At 46.5% G+C, this 20097-nt stretch overlaps 1 protein-coding gene across 3 annotated transcripts in view; it reads right to left on the bottom strand.

Moving 5' to 3' along the window:
• The window catches only part of PHF14 (PHD finger protein 14), a 300907-nt gene that overhangs the window by 91660 nt on the left and 189150 nt on the right, over positions 1-20097 (bottom strand). For all 3 annotated transcript variants that reach the window (XM_068235081.1, XM_068235082.1, XM_068235083.1), the window contains one exon: positions 14164-14281. In XM_068235081.1, the coding sequence (XP_068091182.1) occupies positions 14164-14281 (118 nt within the window). The remainder of the gene's footprint in view (positions 1-14163; positions 14282-20097) is intronic.

The following is a 20097-nucleotide window of genomic DNA, read 5'->3' as shown; positions in this document are numbered from 1 at the left end:
CACACATTAGAGGATGAGAGAAAACTCAGTGACAATCGCTGCACACTATGTTACAGACAGAGGCGGAATCTACGGTGACAATCGCTGCACACTACATCACAGCATGCCACAGACAGAGGAGGAATCCACAGTGACAATCGCTGCACACTACATCACAGCATGCCACAGACTGAGAGGAGGAATCCACAGTGACAATCGCTGCACACTATGTCACAGCATGCCACAGACTGAGAGGAGGAATCCACAGTGACAATCACCACACACTATGTCACAGCATGCCACAGACTGAGAGGAGGAATCCACAGTGACAATCGCTGCACACTATGTCACAGCATGCCACAGACTGAGAGGAGGAATCCACAGTGACAATCGTTGCACACTAAGTCACAGCATGCCACAGACTGAGAGGAGGAATCCACAGTGACAGTCGCTGCACACTACATCACAGCATGCCACAGACTGAGAGGAGGAATCCACAGTGACAATCGCTGCACACTATGTCACAGCATGCCACAGACTGAGAGGAGGAATCCACAGCGACAATCGTTGCACACTACGTCACAGTATGCCATAGACTGAGAGGACCATAAATGAACTGCAAACCTAAAAATGTCCATGAACTGCTAACCTACTGTAGCCCTACCCCACCCCGTACCATGTCCCCCATTCCCCCTGCTTTAGCAATGCCTGTATGAATCTTGGTCATGCCAATAAAGAGATCTTTGATTTGAATATACAGTACACTGATAGTGGCGCCAATACAAGAATAAAATACGGTAAGCTAAAAACCATTTAAAAAAGGATGGTAGTAGTGGACTTACCTCCCCAATCGGTAGACACAAACCTGTTGATTTTGCTCAACAATTTTCTTCATTTAAATACTTTACATTACAATGCAACGATTTTCGCAGGCATAATCCTGCTTCATCGGGCAAAATTTGGAATAACTACAGTTACTGAGGCATACTATAGTTAAACAACATGGCGGCATGAAGAGCCGGTACAGGAAGGTAACAACATGGCGGCGCGAAGAGCCGGTACAGGAAGGTAACAACATGGCGGTGTGAAGAGGCGGTACAGGAAGGTAACAACATGGTGGTGTGAAGAGCCGGTAGAGGAAGGTAACAACATGGCGGCATGAAGAGCCAGTACAGGAAGGTAACAACATGGCGGTGTGAAGAGGTGGTACAGGAAGGTAAGAACATGGCGGTGTGAAGAGCCGGTACAGGAAGGTAACAACATGGCAGCATGAAGAGCCGGTACAGGAAGATAACAACATGGCAGCATGAAGAGACGGTACAGGAAGGTAACAACATGGCGGTGTGAAGAGGTGGTACAGGAAGGTAACAACATGGCGGTGTGAAGAGCCGGTACAGGAAGGTAACAACATGGCGGTGTGAAGAGCCGGTACAGGAAGGTAACAACATGGCAGCATGAAGAGCCGGTACAGGAAGATAACAACATGGCAGCATGAAGAGACGGTACAGGAAGGTAACAACATGGCAATGTGAAGAGCTGGTACAGGAAGAAAACAACATGGCGGCATGAAGAGCCAGTACAGGAAGGTAACAACATGGCGGTGTGAAGAGGTGGTACAGGAAGGTAAGAACATGGCGGTGTGAAGAGCCGGTACAGGAAGGTAACAACATGGCAGCATGAAGAGCCGGTACAGGAAGATAACAACATGGCAGCATGAAGAGACGGTACAGGAAGGTAACAACATGGCTATGTGAAGAGCCGGTACAGGAAGGTAACAACATGGCAATGTGAAGAGCCGGTACAGGAGGGTAACAACATGGCGGTGTGAAGAGGTGGTACAGGAAGGTAACAACATGGCGGTGTGAAGAGCCGGTACAGGAAGGTAACAACATGGCGGTGTGAAGAGTCGGTACAGGAAGGTAACAACATGGCGGTGTGAAGAGCCGGTACAGGAAGGTAACATCATGGCAGCATGAAGAGCCGTTACAGGAAGGTAACAACATGGCGGTGTGAAGAGCCGGTACAGGAAGGTAGAAACATGGCGGCATCAAGGGCCGGTACAGGAAGGTAACAACATGGCGGCATGAAGAGCCGGTACAGGAAGGTAACAACATGGCGGCATGAAGAGCCGGTACAGGAAGGTAACAACATGGCGGCATCAAGAGCCGGTACAGGAAGATAACAACATGGCGGTGTGAAGAGCCGGTACAGGAAGATAACAATATGGCAGCATGAAGAGCCGGTACAGGAAGGTAACAACATGGCGGTGTGAAGAGCCGGTACAGGAAGGTAACAACCTGGCAGTGTGAAGAGCCGGTACAGGAAGGTAACATCATGGCAGCATGAAGAGCCGTTACAGGAAGGTAACAACATGGCGGTGTGAAGAGCCGGTACAGGAAGGTAGAAACATGGCGGCATCAAGGGCCGGTACAGGAAGGTAACAACATGGCGGCATGAAGAGCCGGTACAGGAAGGTAACAACATGGCGGCATGAAGAGCCGGTACAGGAAGGTAACAACATGGCGGCATCAAGAGCCGGTACAGGAAGATAACAACATGGCGGTGTGAAGAGCCGGTACAGGAAGATAACAATATGGCAGCATGAAGAGCCGGTACAGGAAGGTAACAACATGGCGGTGTGAAGAGCCGGTACAGGAAGGTAACAACCTGGCAGTGTGAAGAGCCGGTACAGGAAGGTAACATCATGGCAGCATGAAGAGCCGTTACAGGAAGGTAACAACATGGCGGTGTGAAGAGCCGGTACAGGAAGGTAGAAACATGGCGGCATCAAGGGCCGGTACAGGAAGGTAACAACATGGCGGCATGAAGAGCCGGTACAGGAAGGTAACAACATGGCGGCATGAAGAGCCGGTACAGGAAGGTAACAACATGGCGGCATCAAGAGCCGGTACAGGAAGATAACAACATGGCGGTGTGAAGAGCCGGTACAGGAAGATAACAATATGGCAGCATGAAGAGCCGGTACAGGAAGGTAACAACATGGTGGCATGAGGAGCCGGTACAGGAAGGTAACAACATGGCAATGTGAAGAGCCGGTACAGGAAGGTAACAAAATGGCTGCGTGAAGAGTCGGTACAGGAAGGTAACAACATGGCAATGTGAAGAGCCGGTACAGGAAGGTAACAACATGGTGGCATGAGGAGCCGGTACAGGAAGGTAACAAAATGGCTGTGTGAAGAGCCGGTACAGGAAGATAACAACATGGCAGCATGAAGAGCCGGTACAGGAAGATAACAACATGGCAGCATGAAGAGCCGGTACAGGAAGGTAACAACATGGCAATGTGAAGAGCCGGAACAGGAAGGTAACAACATGGCAATGTGAAGAGCCGGTACAGGAAGGTAACAACATGGTGGTGTGAAGAGCCGGTACAGGAAGGTAACAACATGGCGGCATGAAGAGCCGGTACAGGAAGGTAACAACATGGCAATGTGAAGAGCCGGTACAGGAAGGTAACAACATGGTGGTGTGAAGAGCCGGTACAGGAAGGTAACAACATGGTGGTGTGAAGAGCCGGTACAGGAAGGTAACAACATGGCGGTGTGATGAGCTGGTACAGTAAGGTAACAATATGGCAATGTGAAGAGCCGGAACAGGAAGGTAACAACATGGCAATGTGAAGAGCCGGGACAGGAAGGTAACAACATGGTGGTGTGAAGAGCCGGTACAGGAAGGTAACAACATGGCAATGTGAAGAGCCGGGACAGGAAGGTAACAACATGGTGGTGTGAAGAGCCGGTACAGGAAGGTAACAACATGGCGGTGTGAAGAGCCGGTACAGGAAGGTAACAACATGGCAGCGTGAAGAGGTGGTACAGGAAGGTAAAAACTTGACTCTTCCAGCAACTTCTTCACAGAGGAGATTCTGATGATTACAAACGCTTACTTGTGACTGATCCTCTTTAAAAGCTATTTTGTGTTTGTTGTCCAAACCCATTGAGATTGAAACGAGCTAATGAACAGCTCATGTGTATTTTTATCCCCTAATTTACTTTTTTTAAATAGCTCCTGGTTGCCCCGGCGTGCCGGCCTGGGGTGAATTATTCCAGATAGACTCTGAGTGACAGTAAAACACCTTTTAGTTAATGGTGACGCTCTTCTATGGTAAACAGGGGACAGGAATTCAATAGCAATTCCTCCTCCGTCAAGCAGAGGCTGAGATATTCAAGCGGGATTGAAAAGTGGTGAGACACCTCTAAACAAGGCCGGACAGCTCATTTCCTGTGTCAACCAGCCCAGGTTCATCACCGGGCCACGTCTGCGGGGCCTCCAGCCCACCACGGAACCTCGCAAATCCCTGCGCCATATCCATGGCTACTCACCATCGGCAGAAAAATTACTATATCTGTAACCAATCAAGCTCAGCATAACTATCACTGACATCTCAATGAGGTGGATAGGTTACAATGCATTTATAGGCTAAACCAAAAATAGGACAATACCAGTACTTAAAGAGGCCCTGCAGTGACATATAGCAGAATGCAGTAAAGAGGCCCTGTAGTGACATATAGCAGAATGCAGTAAAGAGGTCCTGTAGTGACATATAGCAGAATGCAGTATAGAGGCCATGTAGTGACATATAGCAGAATGCAGTAAAGAGGCCCTGTAGTGACATATAGCCGAATGCAGTAAAGAGGCCCTGTAGTGACATATAGTAGAATGCAGTAAAGAGGCCCTGTAGTGACATATAGCAGAATGCAGTAGAGGTCCTGTAGTGACATATAGCAGAATGCAGTAAAGAGGCCCTGTAGTGACATATAGTAGAATGCAGTAAAGAGGCCCTGTAGTGACATATAGCAGAATGCAGTAGAGGTCCTGTAGTGACATATAGCAGAATGCAGTATAGAGGCCATGTAGTGACATATAGCAGAATGCAGTAAAGAGGCCCTGTAGTGACATAGAGCAGAATGCAGTAAAGAGGCCCTGTAGTGACATATAGTAGAATGCAGTAAAGAGGCCCTGTAGTGACATATAGTAGAATGCAGTAAAGAGGCCCTGTAGTGATATATAGCAGAATGCAGTAAAGAGGCCCTGTAGTGACATATAGCAGAATGTAGTAAAGAGGTCCTGTAGTGACATATAGCAGAATACAGTAAAGAGGCCCTGTAGTGATGTATAGCAGCATGCAGTAAAGAGGCCCTGTAGTGACATATAGCAGAATACAGTAAAGAGGCCCTGTAGGGACATATAGCAGAATGCAGTAAAGAGGCCCTGTAGTGACATATAGCAGAATGTAGTAAAGAGGCCCTGTAGTGACACACAGCAGAATGCAGTAAAGAGGCCCTGTAGTGACATATAGCAGAATGCAGTAAAGAGGCCTTGTAGTGACATATTGCAGAATGCAGTAAAGAGGTCCTGTAGTGACATATAGCAGAATGCAGTAAAGAGGTCCTGTAGTGACATATAGCAGAAAGCAGTAAAGAGGCCCTGTAGTGACATATAGCAGAATGCAGTAAAGAGGCCCTGTAGTGACATATAGCAGAATGCAGTAAAGAGGCCCTGTAGTGACATATAGCAGAATGCAGTAAAGAGGTCCTGTAGTGACATATAGCAGAATTCAGTAATGAGGCCCTGTAGTGACATATAGCAGAATGCAGTAAAGAGGCCCTGTAGTGACATATAGCAGAATGCAGTGAAGAGGCCCTGTAGTGACATATAGCAGAATGTAGTAAAGAGGCCCTGTAGTGACATATAGCAGAATGTAGTAAAGAGGCCCTGTAGTGTCATATAGCAGAATGCAGTAAAGAGGCCCTGTAGTGACATATAGCAGAATGTAGTAAAGAGGCCCTGTAGTGACATATAGCAGAATGCAGTAAAGAGGCCCTGTCGTGACATATAGCAGAATGCAGTAAAGAGGTCCTGTAGTGACATATAGCATAATGCAGTAAAGAGGCCCTGTAGTGACATATGGTAGAATGCAGTAAAGAGACCCTGTAGTGACATATAGCAGAATGCAGTAAAGAGGCCCTGTAGTGACATATAGCCGAATGCAGTAAAGAGGCCCTGTAGTGACATATAGCAGAATGTAGTAAAGAGGCCCTGCAGTGACATATAGCAGAATGTAGTAAAGAGGCCCTGTAGTGACATATAGCAGAATGCAGTAAAGAGGTCCTGTAGTGACATATAGCAGAATGCAGTAAAGAGGCCCTGTAGTGACATATAATAGAATGCAGTAAAGAGGTCCTGTAGTGACATATAGCAGAATGCAGTAAAGAGGCCCTGTAGTGACATATAGCAGAATACAGTAAACAGGCCCTGTAGTGACATATAGCAGAATGCAGTATAGAGGCCCTGTAGTGACATATAGCAGAATGCAGTAAGGAGGCCCTGTAGTGACATATAGCAGAATGCAGTAAAGAGGCCCTGTAGTGATATATAGCAGAATACAGTAAAGAGGCCCTGTAGTGACATATAGCAGAATGCAGTAAAGAGGCCCTGTAGTGACATATAGCAGAATGCAGTAAGGAGGCCCTGTAGTGACATATAGCAGAATGCAGTAAAGAGGCCCTGTAGTGACATATAGCAGAATGCAGTAAAGAGGCCCTGTAGTGACATATAGCAGAATACAGTAAAGAGGCCCTGTAGTTACATATAGCAGAATGTAGTATAGAGGCCCTGTAGTGACATATAGCAGAATGCAGTAAAGAGGCCCTGTAGTGACATATAGCCGAATGCAGTAAAGAGACCTTGTAGTGTCATATAGCAGAATGCAGTAAAGAGGCCCTGTAGTGACATATAGCAGAATGCAGTAAAGAGGCCCTGTAGTGACATATAGCAGAATGCAGTAAAGAGGCCCTGCAGTGACATATAGCAGAATGCAGTAAAGAGGCCCTGTAGTGACATAGAGCAGAATGCAGTAAAGAGGCCCTGTAGTGACCTATAGCAGAATGCAGTAAAGAGGCCCTGTAGTGACCTATAGCAGAATGCAGTAAAGAGGCCCTGTAGTGACATATAGCAGAATGCAGTAAAGAGGCCCTGTAGTGACATATAGTGGAATGCAGTAAAGAGGCCCTGTAGTGACATATAGTAGAATGCAGTAAAGCGGCCCTGTAGTGACATATAGCAGAATGCAGTAAAGAGGCCCTGTAGTGACATATAGCAGAATACAGTAAAGCGGCCCTGTAGTGACATATAGCAGAATGCAGTAAAGAGGCCCTGTAGTGACATATAGCAGAATACAGTAAAGAGGCCTTGTAGTGACATATAGCAGAATGCAGTAAAGAGGCCCTGTAGTGACATATAGTAGAATGCAGTAAAGAGGCTCTGTAGTGACATATAGTAGAATGCAGTAAAGAGGCCCTGTAGTGACATATAGCAGAATGCAGTAAAGACGTCCCGTAGTGACATATAGCAGAATGCAGTAAAGAGGCCCTGTAGTGACATATAGTAGAATGCAGTAAAGAGGCCCTGTAGTGACATATAGTAGAATGCAGTAAAAAGGCCCTGTAGTGACATATAGTAGGATGCAGTAAAGAGGCCCTGTAGTGACATATAGCAGAATGCAGTAAAGAGGCCCTGTAGTGACATATAGCAGAATGCAGTAAAGAGGCCCTGTAGTGACATATAGCAGAATGCAGTAAAGAGGCCCTGTAGTGACATATAGTGGAATGCAGTAAAGAGGCCCTGTAGTGACATATAGTAGAATGCAGTAAAGCGGCCCTGTAGTGACATATAGCAGAATGCAGTAAAGAGGCCCTGTAGTGACATATAGCAGAATACAGTAAAGAGGCCCTGTAGTGACATATAGCAGAATGCAGTAAAGAGGCCCTGTAGTGACATATAGTAGAATGCAGTAAAGAGGCTCTGTAGTGACATATAGTAGAATGCAGTAAAGAGGCCCTGTAGTGACATATAGCAGAATGCAGTAAAGAGGTCCTGTAGTGACATATAGCAGAATGCAGTAAAGAGGCCCTGTAGTGACATATAGTAGAATGCAGTAAAGAGGCCCTGTAGTGACATATAGTAGAATGCAGTAAAGAGGCCCTGTAGTGACATATAGGCCTCAATTCACTAACCTTAACTCCTGTCTTTAATAACTCTTCTGAGCTGTTTTACAGTTATCACCATGGTGATATAATTGTGATAACTGTAAAACAGCTCAGAAGAGTTATTAAAGACAGGAGTTAAGCTTAGTGAATTGAGGCCATAGTAGGATGCAGTAAAGAGGCCCTGTAGTGACATATAGCAGAATGCAGTAAAGAGGCCCTGTAGTGACATATAGGAGAATGCAGTAAAGAGGCCCTGTAGTAACATATAGTAGAATGCAGTAAAGAGGCCATGTAGTGACATATAGCAGAATGCAGTAAAGAGGCCATGTAGTGACATATAGCAGAATGCAGTAAAGAGGCCCTGTAGTGACATATAGCAGAATGCAGTAAAGAGGCCCTGTAGTGACATATAGCAGAATGCAGTAAAGAGGCCCTGTAGTGACATATAGCAGAATGCAGTAAAAAGGCCCTGTAGTGACATACAGCAGAATGCAGTAAAGAGGCCCTGTAGTGACATATAGCAGAATGCAGTAAAGAGGCCCGGTAGTGACATATAGCAAAATGCAGTAAAGAGGCCCTGCAGTGACATATAGTAGAATGCAGTAAAGAGGCCCTGTAGTGACATATAGCAGAATGCAGTAAAGAGGCCCTGTAGTGACATATAGAAGAATGCAGTAAATTATTCAGGATATCCACTTTTACGAGGCCTAGTATCTGTTTTTCAATGGATGGGCCTTTTATCTAGTGATCTGAATAATCTGATTGAAAATACGATCCTTCACTAAAAATTGTACCATTCACTTAGTTTTGTACCATTTAGCTTTAAATGGAACATATTAATGGCCTCAATTCACTAAGCTTAACTCCTGTCTTTAATAACTCTTCTGAGCTGTTTTACAGTTATCACTATTATATCACCATGGTGATAACTGTAAAACAGCTCTGAAGAGTTATTAAAGACAGGAGTTAGGCTTAGTGAATTGAGGCCATTATCTCCTTCAGACTCCAAATTTTGGTGAATGAGAGGCAAGGAATGAAAGCTGACGTATTTATACATTTCTATGGCTCTCAAGGATGAATATGAACACCTAAGCTGATTCCTAGATTAGTAGATTTTTCTGTTATGTTGTTATTGCTGTTAGAATTGTTACATAGGCCTCCAGCTCATATGATCAACGTGTTTCGTCACATTGTACAAAAAGTATGTTTATCACTGTTTATTACTGCTGTATAACTTCCATGAACGCTCGCAGGATATGCATTACATAATGGGGGTCATACAGAAATGATGTGGACTTACCTGAATCGTGTGGCAACTTATGCCTGGAGGACCTGGGTTCCTTTCTGCATATGCTCTATATATTCCCCCAAAGATCAATGCACCCCAGTCATCTGTACTGCCGGGGGAACCAATGTTGGGAGAGGGATGTTCTATGTCAGTAACCAGCCTTGCCGACGTGGTAGTGCCCTTCTCACTTGGTTTGCTCTAAATGCCTTCACCTGTCTCTCTCTCATACACACACTGACAGATGTTTTTACAACTGAATTCATTCCTGCACAAAGGGCACTGAAAGTGTGATGTTGTGTTCAATTGCTGTTGAAATCCTTACAGATGTGCAAGTAATCAGGCAGCTAAATAAAGTCTCAGAATTGAGCTCACAGCCTCCTGCATCAAAGGCAGTTCCTTTACCTCTATGCTGTAAAGTCCCAGAATTGAGCTCACAGCCTCCTGTATCAAAGGCAGTTCCTTTACCTCTATGCTTGCCTTCTGCCATAGTGGTTGGAAAAAAGCCCACCCATTCAGCACTTGTAATCCTACCTCTGGAGGAACCTCCAGAGGTAGAAGAGAGAATTACATGTGCTGAATGACTGGGTTGGGCTTCTCACTTCTACCTGTGGTCTCTCCTGTGGTAAAATTACATGTGCTGAATGCCAGATAGACCAAACCAAGTGGGGAGAGGACTACCACGTCGACAAGGCTGCTTACTGACACAGGAGATCTGTCACATGATGTAAATGAGTACTTTCAGGAGGCTTTGAAACTAATGGTATGTAAGAAATAAGGGGACCCAGGAGGAAATACTAAAGCTAAAAGTGCACACTAGGACCCTCAACCCTCGGCAAAAATTACTAAGCCTATCTGGTTGGTGCCGTGGATCATGTTTCATACTGAGTCCCCTATTTCTTACAAACTAGTGGTCGTATCCAGATTTTTGCGAGCGGGAAGCGGCCGACTCAACTAGACTAGCTCCTTTAAATCTTCTTCAAATAACCCTAGGGGCCGCAGAATCTGGATATTTTCAGTGTAATGTCCCTGCAAAGTCCTACCAAAGTCAGCATACACCTAGAGCAGTGCTGGCTAGTTCAGCCCTACCCTGAAGCGCTCACCAATGCACACTGTAGTGTAGCGGGGCTCACAGTCTCCTCCTCCTGTCCCACCCAGTCTAGTGCCGGCAGTCCCCACCCTCCTACTGTAAAGTTAGGTAGTGTGCAAATGCATTAACCCTTATACATAAAAAGATTCAGCGCAGATCTGGTCAATGTTCTGTCAGGTCATAGCTGATAACCAATAATCAGAAAATGGGGGGGGGGCCTCACCAAATGACGACAATCCACATGAAAAGGTTGTGTCGAAGCATGAAGTGTAAGCCCCCCATTTTCTTGTTATTAAATGTCTACTATTGAAGAGTGTTTTCCTGACAGAGGTGACAGGACATTGACGATATCTACGGTGAACCTTTTTATGAATATGTACTTATAGATTATGGCCCGGTTCTCAAAGGTGTTAAAAAACGTTTTGTTCCCGGATCGGATGCTAACAGATACAAATGGATCCAACGGTAACCTATGGATCCGTTCTGATCGGATCCGCTGAACGGATTCTGCAAGTTTCCTTCTGCAGCAATGTTTCCGAATCGCTGATCCCAGCGGAACAGAAACGGAAGCTGAAGTGCTGCATTAAAGCAATGAGGGAACAGGACGTTTCTTCACACTACTGAAGAAACGGACCATTCTACTCAGAAATATATACTTTGGGGGGGGGAAGGGGGGGGGGGTGGAAATGGAGTGGCAACGAATCCAATCGACTGGTGATCACATACGTTCTCACAGATCCGTTTGCCACTTATTTGCAAGTGTGAACCTGACCTAACGCTTTGTTCACACATAAATCTGTTCTGGTCCAGTACTGTCCTAGTGTATCAGTTTGGTCTGTGTTTTCTGTGGCTGCATTCCCAAATAAAAGGTGTACAGTTCCCGTCCTGGCCAGTCCAGCCCTGTTAGTTTTGTATGAGTTTTCTATGGCTGTATTCACAGATAAAAGGTGTTGGCCCAGTCAGGGAAAACTGATAGAAAATGGATGCAAAACTGACAGGATGGTACTGGACCAGAAATGTACAGATTTATGTGTGAACCAAGTCTAAGGCTCTCGACCGGCAGATCACATGCAGCCAGCGGGAGCGTACAGTGTGGTGTACAGTCTAGTGTCCGCTGCGATGGTCCGTAGTGATGCGTCTGGAGCCCGGGGCAGATGTGTTACCCATGGACTATATGGGGAATGCATCCGTCTGCTTGGAATTATGGCGGTCTGCACAGAAGTGCGTCCCGCTTAACGCATCAGATCCAATGGATGCATTGCAGCGTGACAAGTGTGAATGGCTCCTATATACCAAAAAGGAGCCGTTCACTGTCCATTTAGGGATGAGCGGAGAACGGACAAAAAATGTCTATCCTCGGGTCTAGTGGGAACACAACCTTCCTCTGACAACTACCATATATTCTCGCATATAAGCCGACCCGTGTACAAGCCGAGGTACTTACTTTTTCCCTCAGAAACCAGGAAAAAGTGATTGATATATATCAAGTATAAGCCCCCTCCACAGTAGCCAGACGTGCCCCCAGTAAAAGTAATTCCTTCTCCGTATAGCCAGATGCGCCCCAAGGATGATACAGATGTGTCTCAAGATGCCACTAGATGGCGTCATAGATACGAGACACAGCGATTGCCACACAGGAAGAATCCCTGATCGTTGCACCACTGACACATTGCTTGCACGCTCCGCCCCACAAGCCATGGGCACAGGTAGTCTTGAGCAACACACTCTGTTTGACTAACATGCTCAGCTTTTATGAGGTAGTGAATGCTAATATGGATATTGGGAATGCTGTAGATGTGATATACTTGGACTTTGCAAAGGCCTTCGACACTGTTCCCCACAAAAGTCTGGTGCAAAAGTTGAGGATGCAAGGACTGGGGAAGAGTCTGTGTTCATGGATAGGGAACTGGCTAATGGACAGAAAACAAAGAGTTGTGGTCAATGGATCATACTCAAAATGGGAGACTGTTAGCAGTGGGGTCCCACAGGGGTCTGTTCTGGGTCCAGTGCTCTTCAATGTATTTATTAATGACCTAGTAGATGCAGTAGTGAGCAATGTTGCTATTTTTGCAGATGATACAAAATTGTGCAGAATCATTAACTCTCAGGAAGATAGTGTCATATTGCAACAGGATCTGGATAGAATGGCTATATGGGCACATACATGGCAGATGAAATTCAATGTTGACAAATGTAAGGTCATGCATTTTGGACGTACTAATGGTCTAGCACCATACAAAATAAATGGGATACAGTTGGGGACATCAAACTTGGAGAAGGACTTAGGAGTACTCATTGACAACAAGTTAAATAATCGTACTCAATGCCAAGCAGCTGCAGCTAAAGCTAACAAAATTTTGGGATGCATTAAAAGGGAAATAAAAACTCAAGATGTTAATAATATTAATATTGCCCCTGTTTAACTCTCTAGTAAGGCCACATCTGGAATATGGAATTCAGTTCTGGGCACCACATTACAAAAAAGATATTGCAATCTTAGAGCAGGTGCAGAGACGAGCAACAAAATTGATGCGTGGGATGGAAGGTCTCACTTATCGAGAAAGGTTAGATAAACTGGGTTTATTTAGTCTAGAGAAAAGACGCCTTAGAGGGGATCTAATTAACATGTATAAATACATCAGAGGGCAATATAATACCTTGGCGGATGAGCTTTTTGTCCCTAGGCCTTCTCAAAGGACTAGAGGACATGATCTGCGCATGGAGGAAAAATGTTTTAGCCATTTATTTAGGAAAGGGTTCTTTACAGTAAGAGTGATTAAGATGTGGAATGCATTGCCACAGGAAGTCGTTATGGCAAACTCTATACCTGCATTTAAAGGGGGCTTAGATGCTTTCCTTGCGTTGAAAGACATCCATGGCTACAATTACTAGGTAATGCCTAATGATGTTGATCCAGGGATTTTATCTGATTGCCATCTGGAGTCGGGAAGGAATTTTTCCCTTTAGGGGCTAATTGGACCATGCCTTGTAAGGGTTTTTTCGCCTTCCTCTGGATCAACAGGGATATGTGAGGGAGCAGGCTGGTGTTGTACTTTATACTGGTTGAACTCGATGGACGTATGTCTTTTTTCAACCAAAATAACTATGTAACTATGTAACTATGCACACCATGTTGCAGGGGATGGGGGGGACACAGCAGGGAGTCAGGGGACACAGGTAGTGTTGAGCAGCGCACTCTGCACACCATGTTGCAGGGGATGGGGGACACAGCAGGGAGTCAGGGGACACAGGTAGTCTTGAGCAGCGCACTCTGCACACCATGCTGCAGGGGATGGGGGGGGGGGGGGACACAGCAGGGGGCCAGCTGGTTAGAGATCACTAGTGCTCAATAGGGATTTTCAATGAGATGCAAATTGTTTTGAAATTATGCAAATTTTTAAGCAAATGTATGCAGTTTGAAAATGGACCAATCAATTTAAACCCAGAGTTAAATTGATTGGTCCATTTTCAAGCTGTATACATTTGCATAAGAATTTGCATAAACTCTGAACAATTTGCATATCTGTGATCATCCCTAGTGCTCAATCCTTACACTCCTCTGCCATTAACAAAACCGTCTCCACCATCTGTTTCGCTCCTCTGACTCGCATATAAGCCGAGGCGGTAACTTTTCAGAAAATTTTTATGCTGGAAAATTAGGCTTATACGCGAGTCTATACAGTATTTTTATTCAGCCGTGATCACCATCAACCAGTTGGCGCAGATTTTTTATGCACCTGTTACAGGTGGAGAGCGCTGCCGCAGCAAATGAGACTACAGAGCTAAACTTGAACACTTACTTTGGAAGAAGAAGAGTCGCACTCCTGGCAGATCCAGCCGTACCCCGTCTGCTTCGGAGACTTCTTCAGAGGAGGGTCCAGACAACCAAAGTGGTAGCAGAGCTTACACTCATCACACCTATAGCAGGAATAGAATAACATCACCTTCTAGCATGTATAAGGCAAACTGATCACATCAGAGATTACAACAAAAATTAGATCTAAATTGCACAGAAATTGCAGCACCATACAGAATAAATGGGAGGCAGATGGGGGCATCAAACTTGGAGAAGGACTTAGGAGTGAGTACTCATGGGCAGCAAGTTAAAAAATGCCAAGCTGCTGCAGCTAAAGCAAATACAATTTTTGGATTATTATTATTATTTATTGGATTTATATAGCGCCAGGATATTACGCAATGCTGTACAAGACATTACAGACCATGATAACAGGGGTGACTGACAGCACAGTACAGGTAATAAGCAATAGATACAGCAGTACAAATAATAAACATGCATTAAAAAGGAAATAAAAACTCGAGATGCTAGCATAATATTGCCCCTGTTTAACTCTCTAGTAAGGCCGCATCTGGAATATGGAATTTAGTTCTGGGCACCACATTACAGGAAGGATATTACAATTTTAGAGCAGGTGCAGAGAGGAGCAACAAAATTAATTACTGTATATTCTGGCGTATAAGACTACTTTTTAACCCTTGAAAATCTTCTGAAAAGTCAGGGGTCGTCTTATACGCCGGGTGTCATTGATGCCGGGTGATACTCCGTATCCTGTTACCGCCTCTCAGATCTCGCTGCTGAGGACTGTAGTGAAGCGGTGCAGGCGCACATGTGCGAGATCCTATCCTGTTACCGCCTCTCAGATCTCGCTGCTGAGGACTGTAGTGAAGCGGCGCAGGCGCACATGTGTGAGATCCTATCCTGTTACCGCCTCTCAGATCTCGCTGCTGAGGACTGTAGTGAAGCGGCGCAGGCGCACATGTGCGAGATCTGAGAGGCAGAGAAGAAGGTAAATAGGATACAAGGGCGGGGCCAGAAGGGTGAAAGAGGCGTGTTTTATGGGCACAGCGCGATCTATTCTTCCATACCGCTCTGATAAACAGGGAGACAGGGAGAGCTGACCAATGCAACCAGTCAATCGCCTATATACTGTTGTATACTGGGTACCACATACAGCACAGCACCAGTATCTGTTCAGACTCTTGAGACACTGCAATTGAGCAGAGACTATAAAAGATTATGCTAGGTACACAAGTTACGTTTTTTCATTCGATAGATGCGTTCTAATGATAATTTCCGTCATGTCTGATATTACTTTTGATCATTTTACTGCTCGTTTTCTCATAGAAGCGAATGGAAATTGATAAGAAAAGATAAGGGAATTGAGCGGGAAATCGACCGAAAAAAACGCATCGTGTGTACCCAGCATAAAATCTGCTTTGTAAATGTCTATACATAACATAAAACCTTTAGATATCTAAAAGATTCATGTTTAGGAGTAGAAAGACAGATCCAATTGTTTATCTCATTATTTTATTTTCATCTTTAAATATTGTCTGTAACCTTAACTAATGTCCAGCGCTGCGTAATATGTTGGCGCTTTATAAATACAATAAATAAATAAATATCAGTTCTGTACCAAAGAGTAAACTTTCCCTTTAACTTTATAAAATAAAATAAAAAAAATTATAATAAAAATCAAATGGTATTTGACTGCCATCAAGCCGGCGACCATAACAATAGCGAGAGGGAGGGGGGGGCACAAAGGACCGGAGCAATATTCGGTGGCAGGAAAAGGACAAGCAAAGCGTTATATATTTCAATATTGCAGAACGAGCTTGGGAAAGGTCATGGCGGTGGAAATATATGTCGCCATTCTCAGTCTCATTACGCGCAGGAATCTTTATGCTGTACACATCACCTCTCAGCTCCTGTTAATAAGCTCAGAATGATGAGCCTGGCCTACAGTAATCCAGGAAATGCTCCAGAAATATTCCACGCTCAGATTTCCGAATTATTAACTGCCGGGCGCGGTTCCAGTGACAGACAGGCGGCATAGTGCCAATACCAGAGGTGCTGACTGCTCACATCCCAGGATTTTACCAGCTCTACCTATAGACTGCTAGGCGCGGTTCCAGTGACAGACAGGCGGCACGGTGCCAATACCGGAGGTGCTAACACTTACATCTCAGGATTTAACCAGCTCTACCTATAGACTGCCAGGCACGGTTCCAGTGACAGACAGGCGGCACGGTGCCAATACCGGAGGTGCTAACACTTACATCTGAGGATTTCACCAGCTCTGCCTACAGACTGCTGGGCGCGGTTCCAGTGACAGACAGGCGGCACGGTGCCAATACCAGAGGTGCGAACACTTACATCTGAGGATTTCACCAGCTCTACCTATAGACTGCCGGGCACGGTTCCAGTGACAGACAGGCGGCATAGTGCCAATACCGGAGGTGCTAACACTTACATCTGAGGATTTCACCAGCTCTACCTATAGACTGCTGGGCGCGGTTCCAGTGACAGACAGGCGGCACGGTGCCAATACCGGAGGTGCTAACACTTACATCTGAGGATTTCACCAGCTCTACCTATAGACTGCTAGGCGCGGTTCCAGTGACAGACAGGCGGCACGGTGCCAATACCAGAGGTGCTAACACTTACATCTGAGGATTTCACCAGCTCTACCTATAGACTGCTAGGCGCGGTTCCAGTGACAGACAGGCGGCACAGTGCCAATACCGGAGGTGCTAACACTTACATCTGAGGATTTCACCAGCTCTACCTATAGACTGCTAGGCGCGGTTCCAGTGACAGACAGGCGGCACGGTGCCAATACCAGAGGTGCTGACTGCTCACATCCCAGGATTTCACCAGCTCTACCTATAGACTGCTGGGCGCGGTTCCAGTGACAGACAGGCGGCACGGTGCCAATACCAGAGGTGCTAACACTTACATCTGAGGATTTCACCAGCTCTACCTATAGACTGCTGGGCGCGGTTCCAGTGACAGACAGGCAGCACAGTGCCAATACCGGAGGTGCTGACTGCTCACATCCTAGGATTTCACCAGCTCTACCTATAGACTGCTAGGCGCGGTTCCAGTGACAGACAGGCGGCACGGTGCCAATACCAGAGGTGCTGACTGCTCACATCCCAGGATTTCACCAGCTCTACCTATAGACTGCTGGGCGCGGTTCCAGTGACAGACAGGCGGCACGGTGCCAATACCAGAGGTGCTAACACTTACATCTGAGGATTTCACCAGCTCTACCTATAGACTGCTGGGCGCGGTTCCAGAGACAGACAGGCAGCACGGTGCCAATACCAGAGGTGCTAACACTTACATCTGAGGATTTCACCAGCTCTGCCTACAGACTGCCGGGCGCGGTTCCAGTGACAGACAGACGGCATGTTGCCAATACCAGAGGTGCTGACTGCTTACATCTGAGGATTTCACCAGCTCTGCCTACAGACTGCCGGGCGCGGTTCCAGTGACAGACAGTCGGCATGTTGCCAATACCAGAGGTGCTGACTGCTCACATCCCAGGATTTTCTCAGCTCTACCTACAGACTGCCGGGCGCGGTTCTGGTGACAGACAGGCAGCACAGTGCCAATACCGGAGGTGCTGACTGCTCACATCCTAGGATTTCACCAGCTCTACCTATAGACTGCTGGGCGCGGTTCCAGTGACAGACAGTCGGCATGTTGCGAATACCAGAGGTGCTAACACTTACATCTGAGGATTTCACCAGCTCTACCTATAGACTGCCGGGCGCGGTTCCAGTGACAGACAGGCGGCATAGTGCCAATACCAGAGGTGCTGACTGCTTACATCTGAGGATTTCACCAGCTCTACCTATAGACTGCTAGGCGCGGTTCCAGTGACAGACAGGCGGCACGGTGCCAATACCAGAGGTGCTAACACTTACATCTGAGGATTTCACCAGCTCTACCTATAGACTGCCAGGCACGGTTCCAGTGACAGACAGACGGCATAGTGCCAATACCGGAGGTGCTAACACTTACATCTGAGGATTTCACCAGCTCTACCTATAGACTGCTGGGCGCGGTTCCGGTGACAGACAGGCGGCATAGTGCCAATACCAGAGGTGCTGACTGCTCACATCCCAGGATTTTCTCAGCTCTACCTACAGACTGCCGGGCGCGGTTCTGGTGACAGACAGGCAGCACAGTGCCAATACCGGAGGTGCTGACTGCTCACATCCTAGGATTTCACCAGCTCTACCTATAGACTGCCGGGCCTGGTGCAGGGACTGGGAATCTTGTCAAAGTTGAGGAACGCATGGATTCCACTCAGTAACAGCAGATTCTGGAGACCAATGTCCAGGAGTCAGTGACAAAGCTGAAACGGCACCAGGGCTGGATCTTTCAGCAAGACAACGACCCTAAACACCTCTCAAAATCCACTAAGGAATTCAGAGGAACAAGTACAACACACTGGAATGGCCATCTCAGTCCCCAGACCTGAATATAATTGAAAATCTGTGGTGTGAGTTAAAGAGAACTGTCCATGCTCGGAAGCCATCAAACCTGAATGAACTAGAGATGTTTTGTAAAGAGGAATGGTCCAAAATACCTTCCACCAGAATCCAGACTCTCATTGGAACCTACAGGAAGCGTTTAGAGGTTGTAATTTCTGCAAAGGGAGGATCAACTAAATATTGTTTTCATTTCTTTTTGGTGCCCAAATTTATGCACCTGCCTAATTTTGTTTAAACAAATATTGCACACTTTCTGTAATCCAATTAACTTCATTTCACCGCCCAAACTTTCGCATCCGACTGTATACGGCTGACTCTGCTGCTGCACAAGTCCCGGCGGCGTTAATTACTATTCCCCCTCCAGGTCCACGTGGATGGTGGGGAATGGTGTAATTCAGCTTCCTGCTATTCCTGGCGGCCGAATTACAGTGTTTAAAAAGTAACTTCAGCTCCATCTTCTGACAGCACCGAAGTTACTCACCGTGCACCGCTATGGCCGTTATTACTATTACGGTCTATGGTGGCGCCGGCTGCGCCCAAATCTCCTGCACTGCATTCCAATTGTTCACCCATACCTGGTTAACCTATACTGGGGGCACCTATACCTGGTTACCTATACTGGGGGCACCTATACCTGGTTACCTATACTGCGGGCACCTATACCTGGTTACCTATACTGGGGGCACCTATACCTGGTTTACCTATACTGGGGGCACCTATACCTGGTTACCTATACTGGGGTCACCTATACCTGGTTACCTATACTGGGGGCACCTATACCTGGCTTACCTATACTGGGGGCACCTATACCTGGCTTACCTATACTGGGGGCACCTATACCTGGTTACTGGGGGCACCTATACCTGGTTACCTATACTGGGGGCACCTATACCTGGTTACCTATACTGGGGGCACCTATACCTGGCTACCTATACTGGGGGCACCTATACCTGGTTACCTATACTGGGGGCACCTATACCTGGTTACCTATACTGGGGGCACCTATACCTGGCTACCTATACTGGGGCCACCTATACCTGGCTTCCTATACTGGGGGCACCTATACCTGGCTACCTATACTGGGGGCACCTATACCTGGCTTCCTATACTGGGGGCACCTATACCTTGCTACCTATTCTGAGGGCACCTATACCTGGCTACCTATACTGGGGGCACTTATACCTGGTTACCTATACTGGGGGCATCTATACCTGGTTACCTATACTGGGGGCACCTATACCTGGTTACCTATACTGGGGGCACCTATACCTGGCTTACCTATACTGGGGGCACCTATACCTGGCTTACCTACACTGGGGGCACCTATACCTGGCTTACCTATACTGGGGGCACCTATACCTGGCTTACCTATACTGGGGGCACCTATACCTGGTTAACCTATATTGGGGGCACCTATACCTGGTTAA

Source organism: Hyperolius riggenbachi, chromosome 5, assembly GCF_040937935.1.
Source record: "Hyperolius riggenbachi isolate aHypRig1 chromosome 5, aHypRig1.pri, whole genome shotgun sequence".
Taxonomy (NCBI): Eukaryota; Metazoa; Chordata; class Amphibia; order Anura; family Hyperoliidae; genus Hyperolius; species Hyperolius riggenbachi.
The sequence above is the reverse complement of the archived record's forward strand: the minus strand, read 5'-3'. Positions and strand labels throughout refer to the sequence as shown.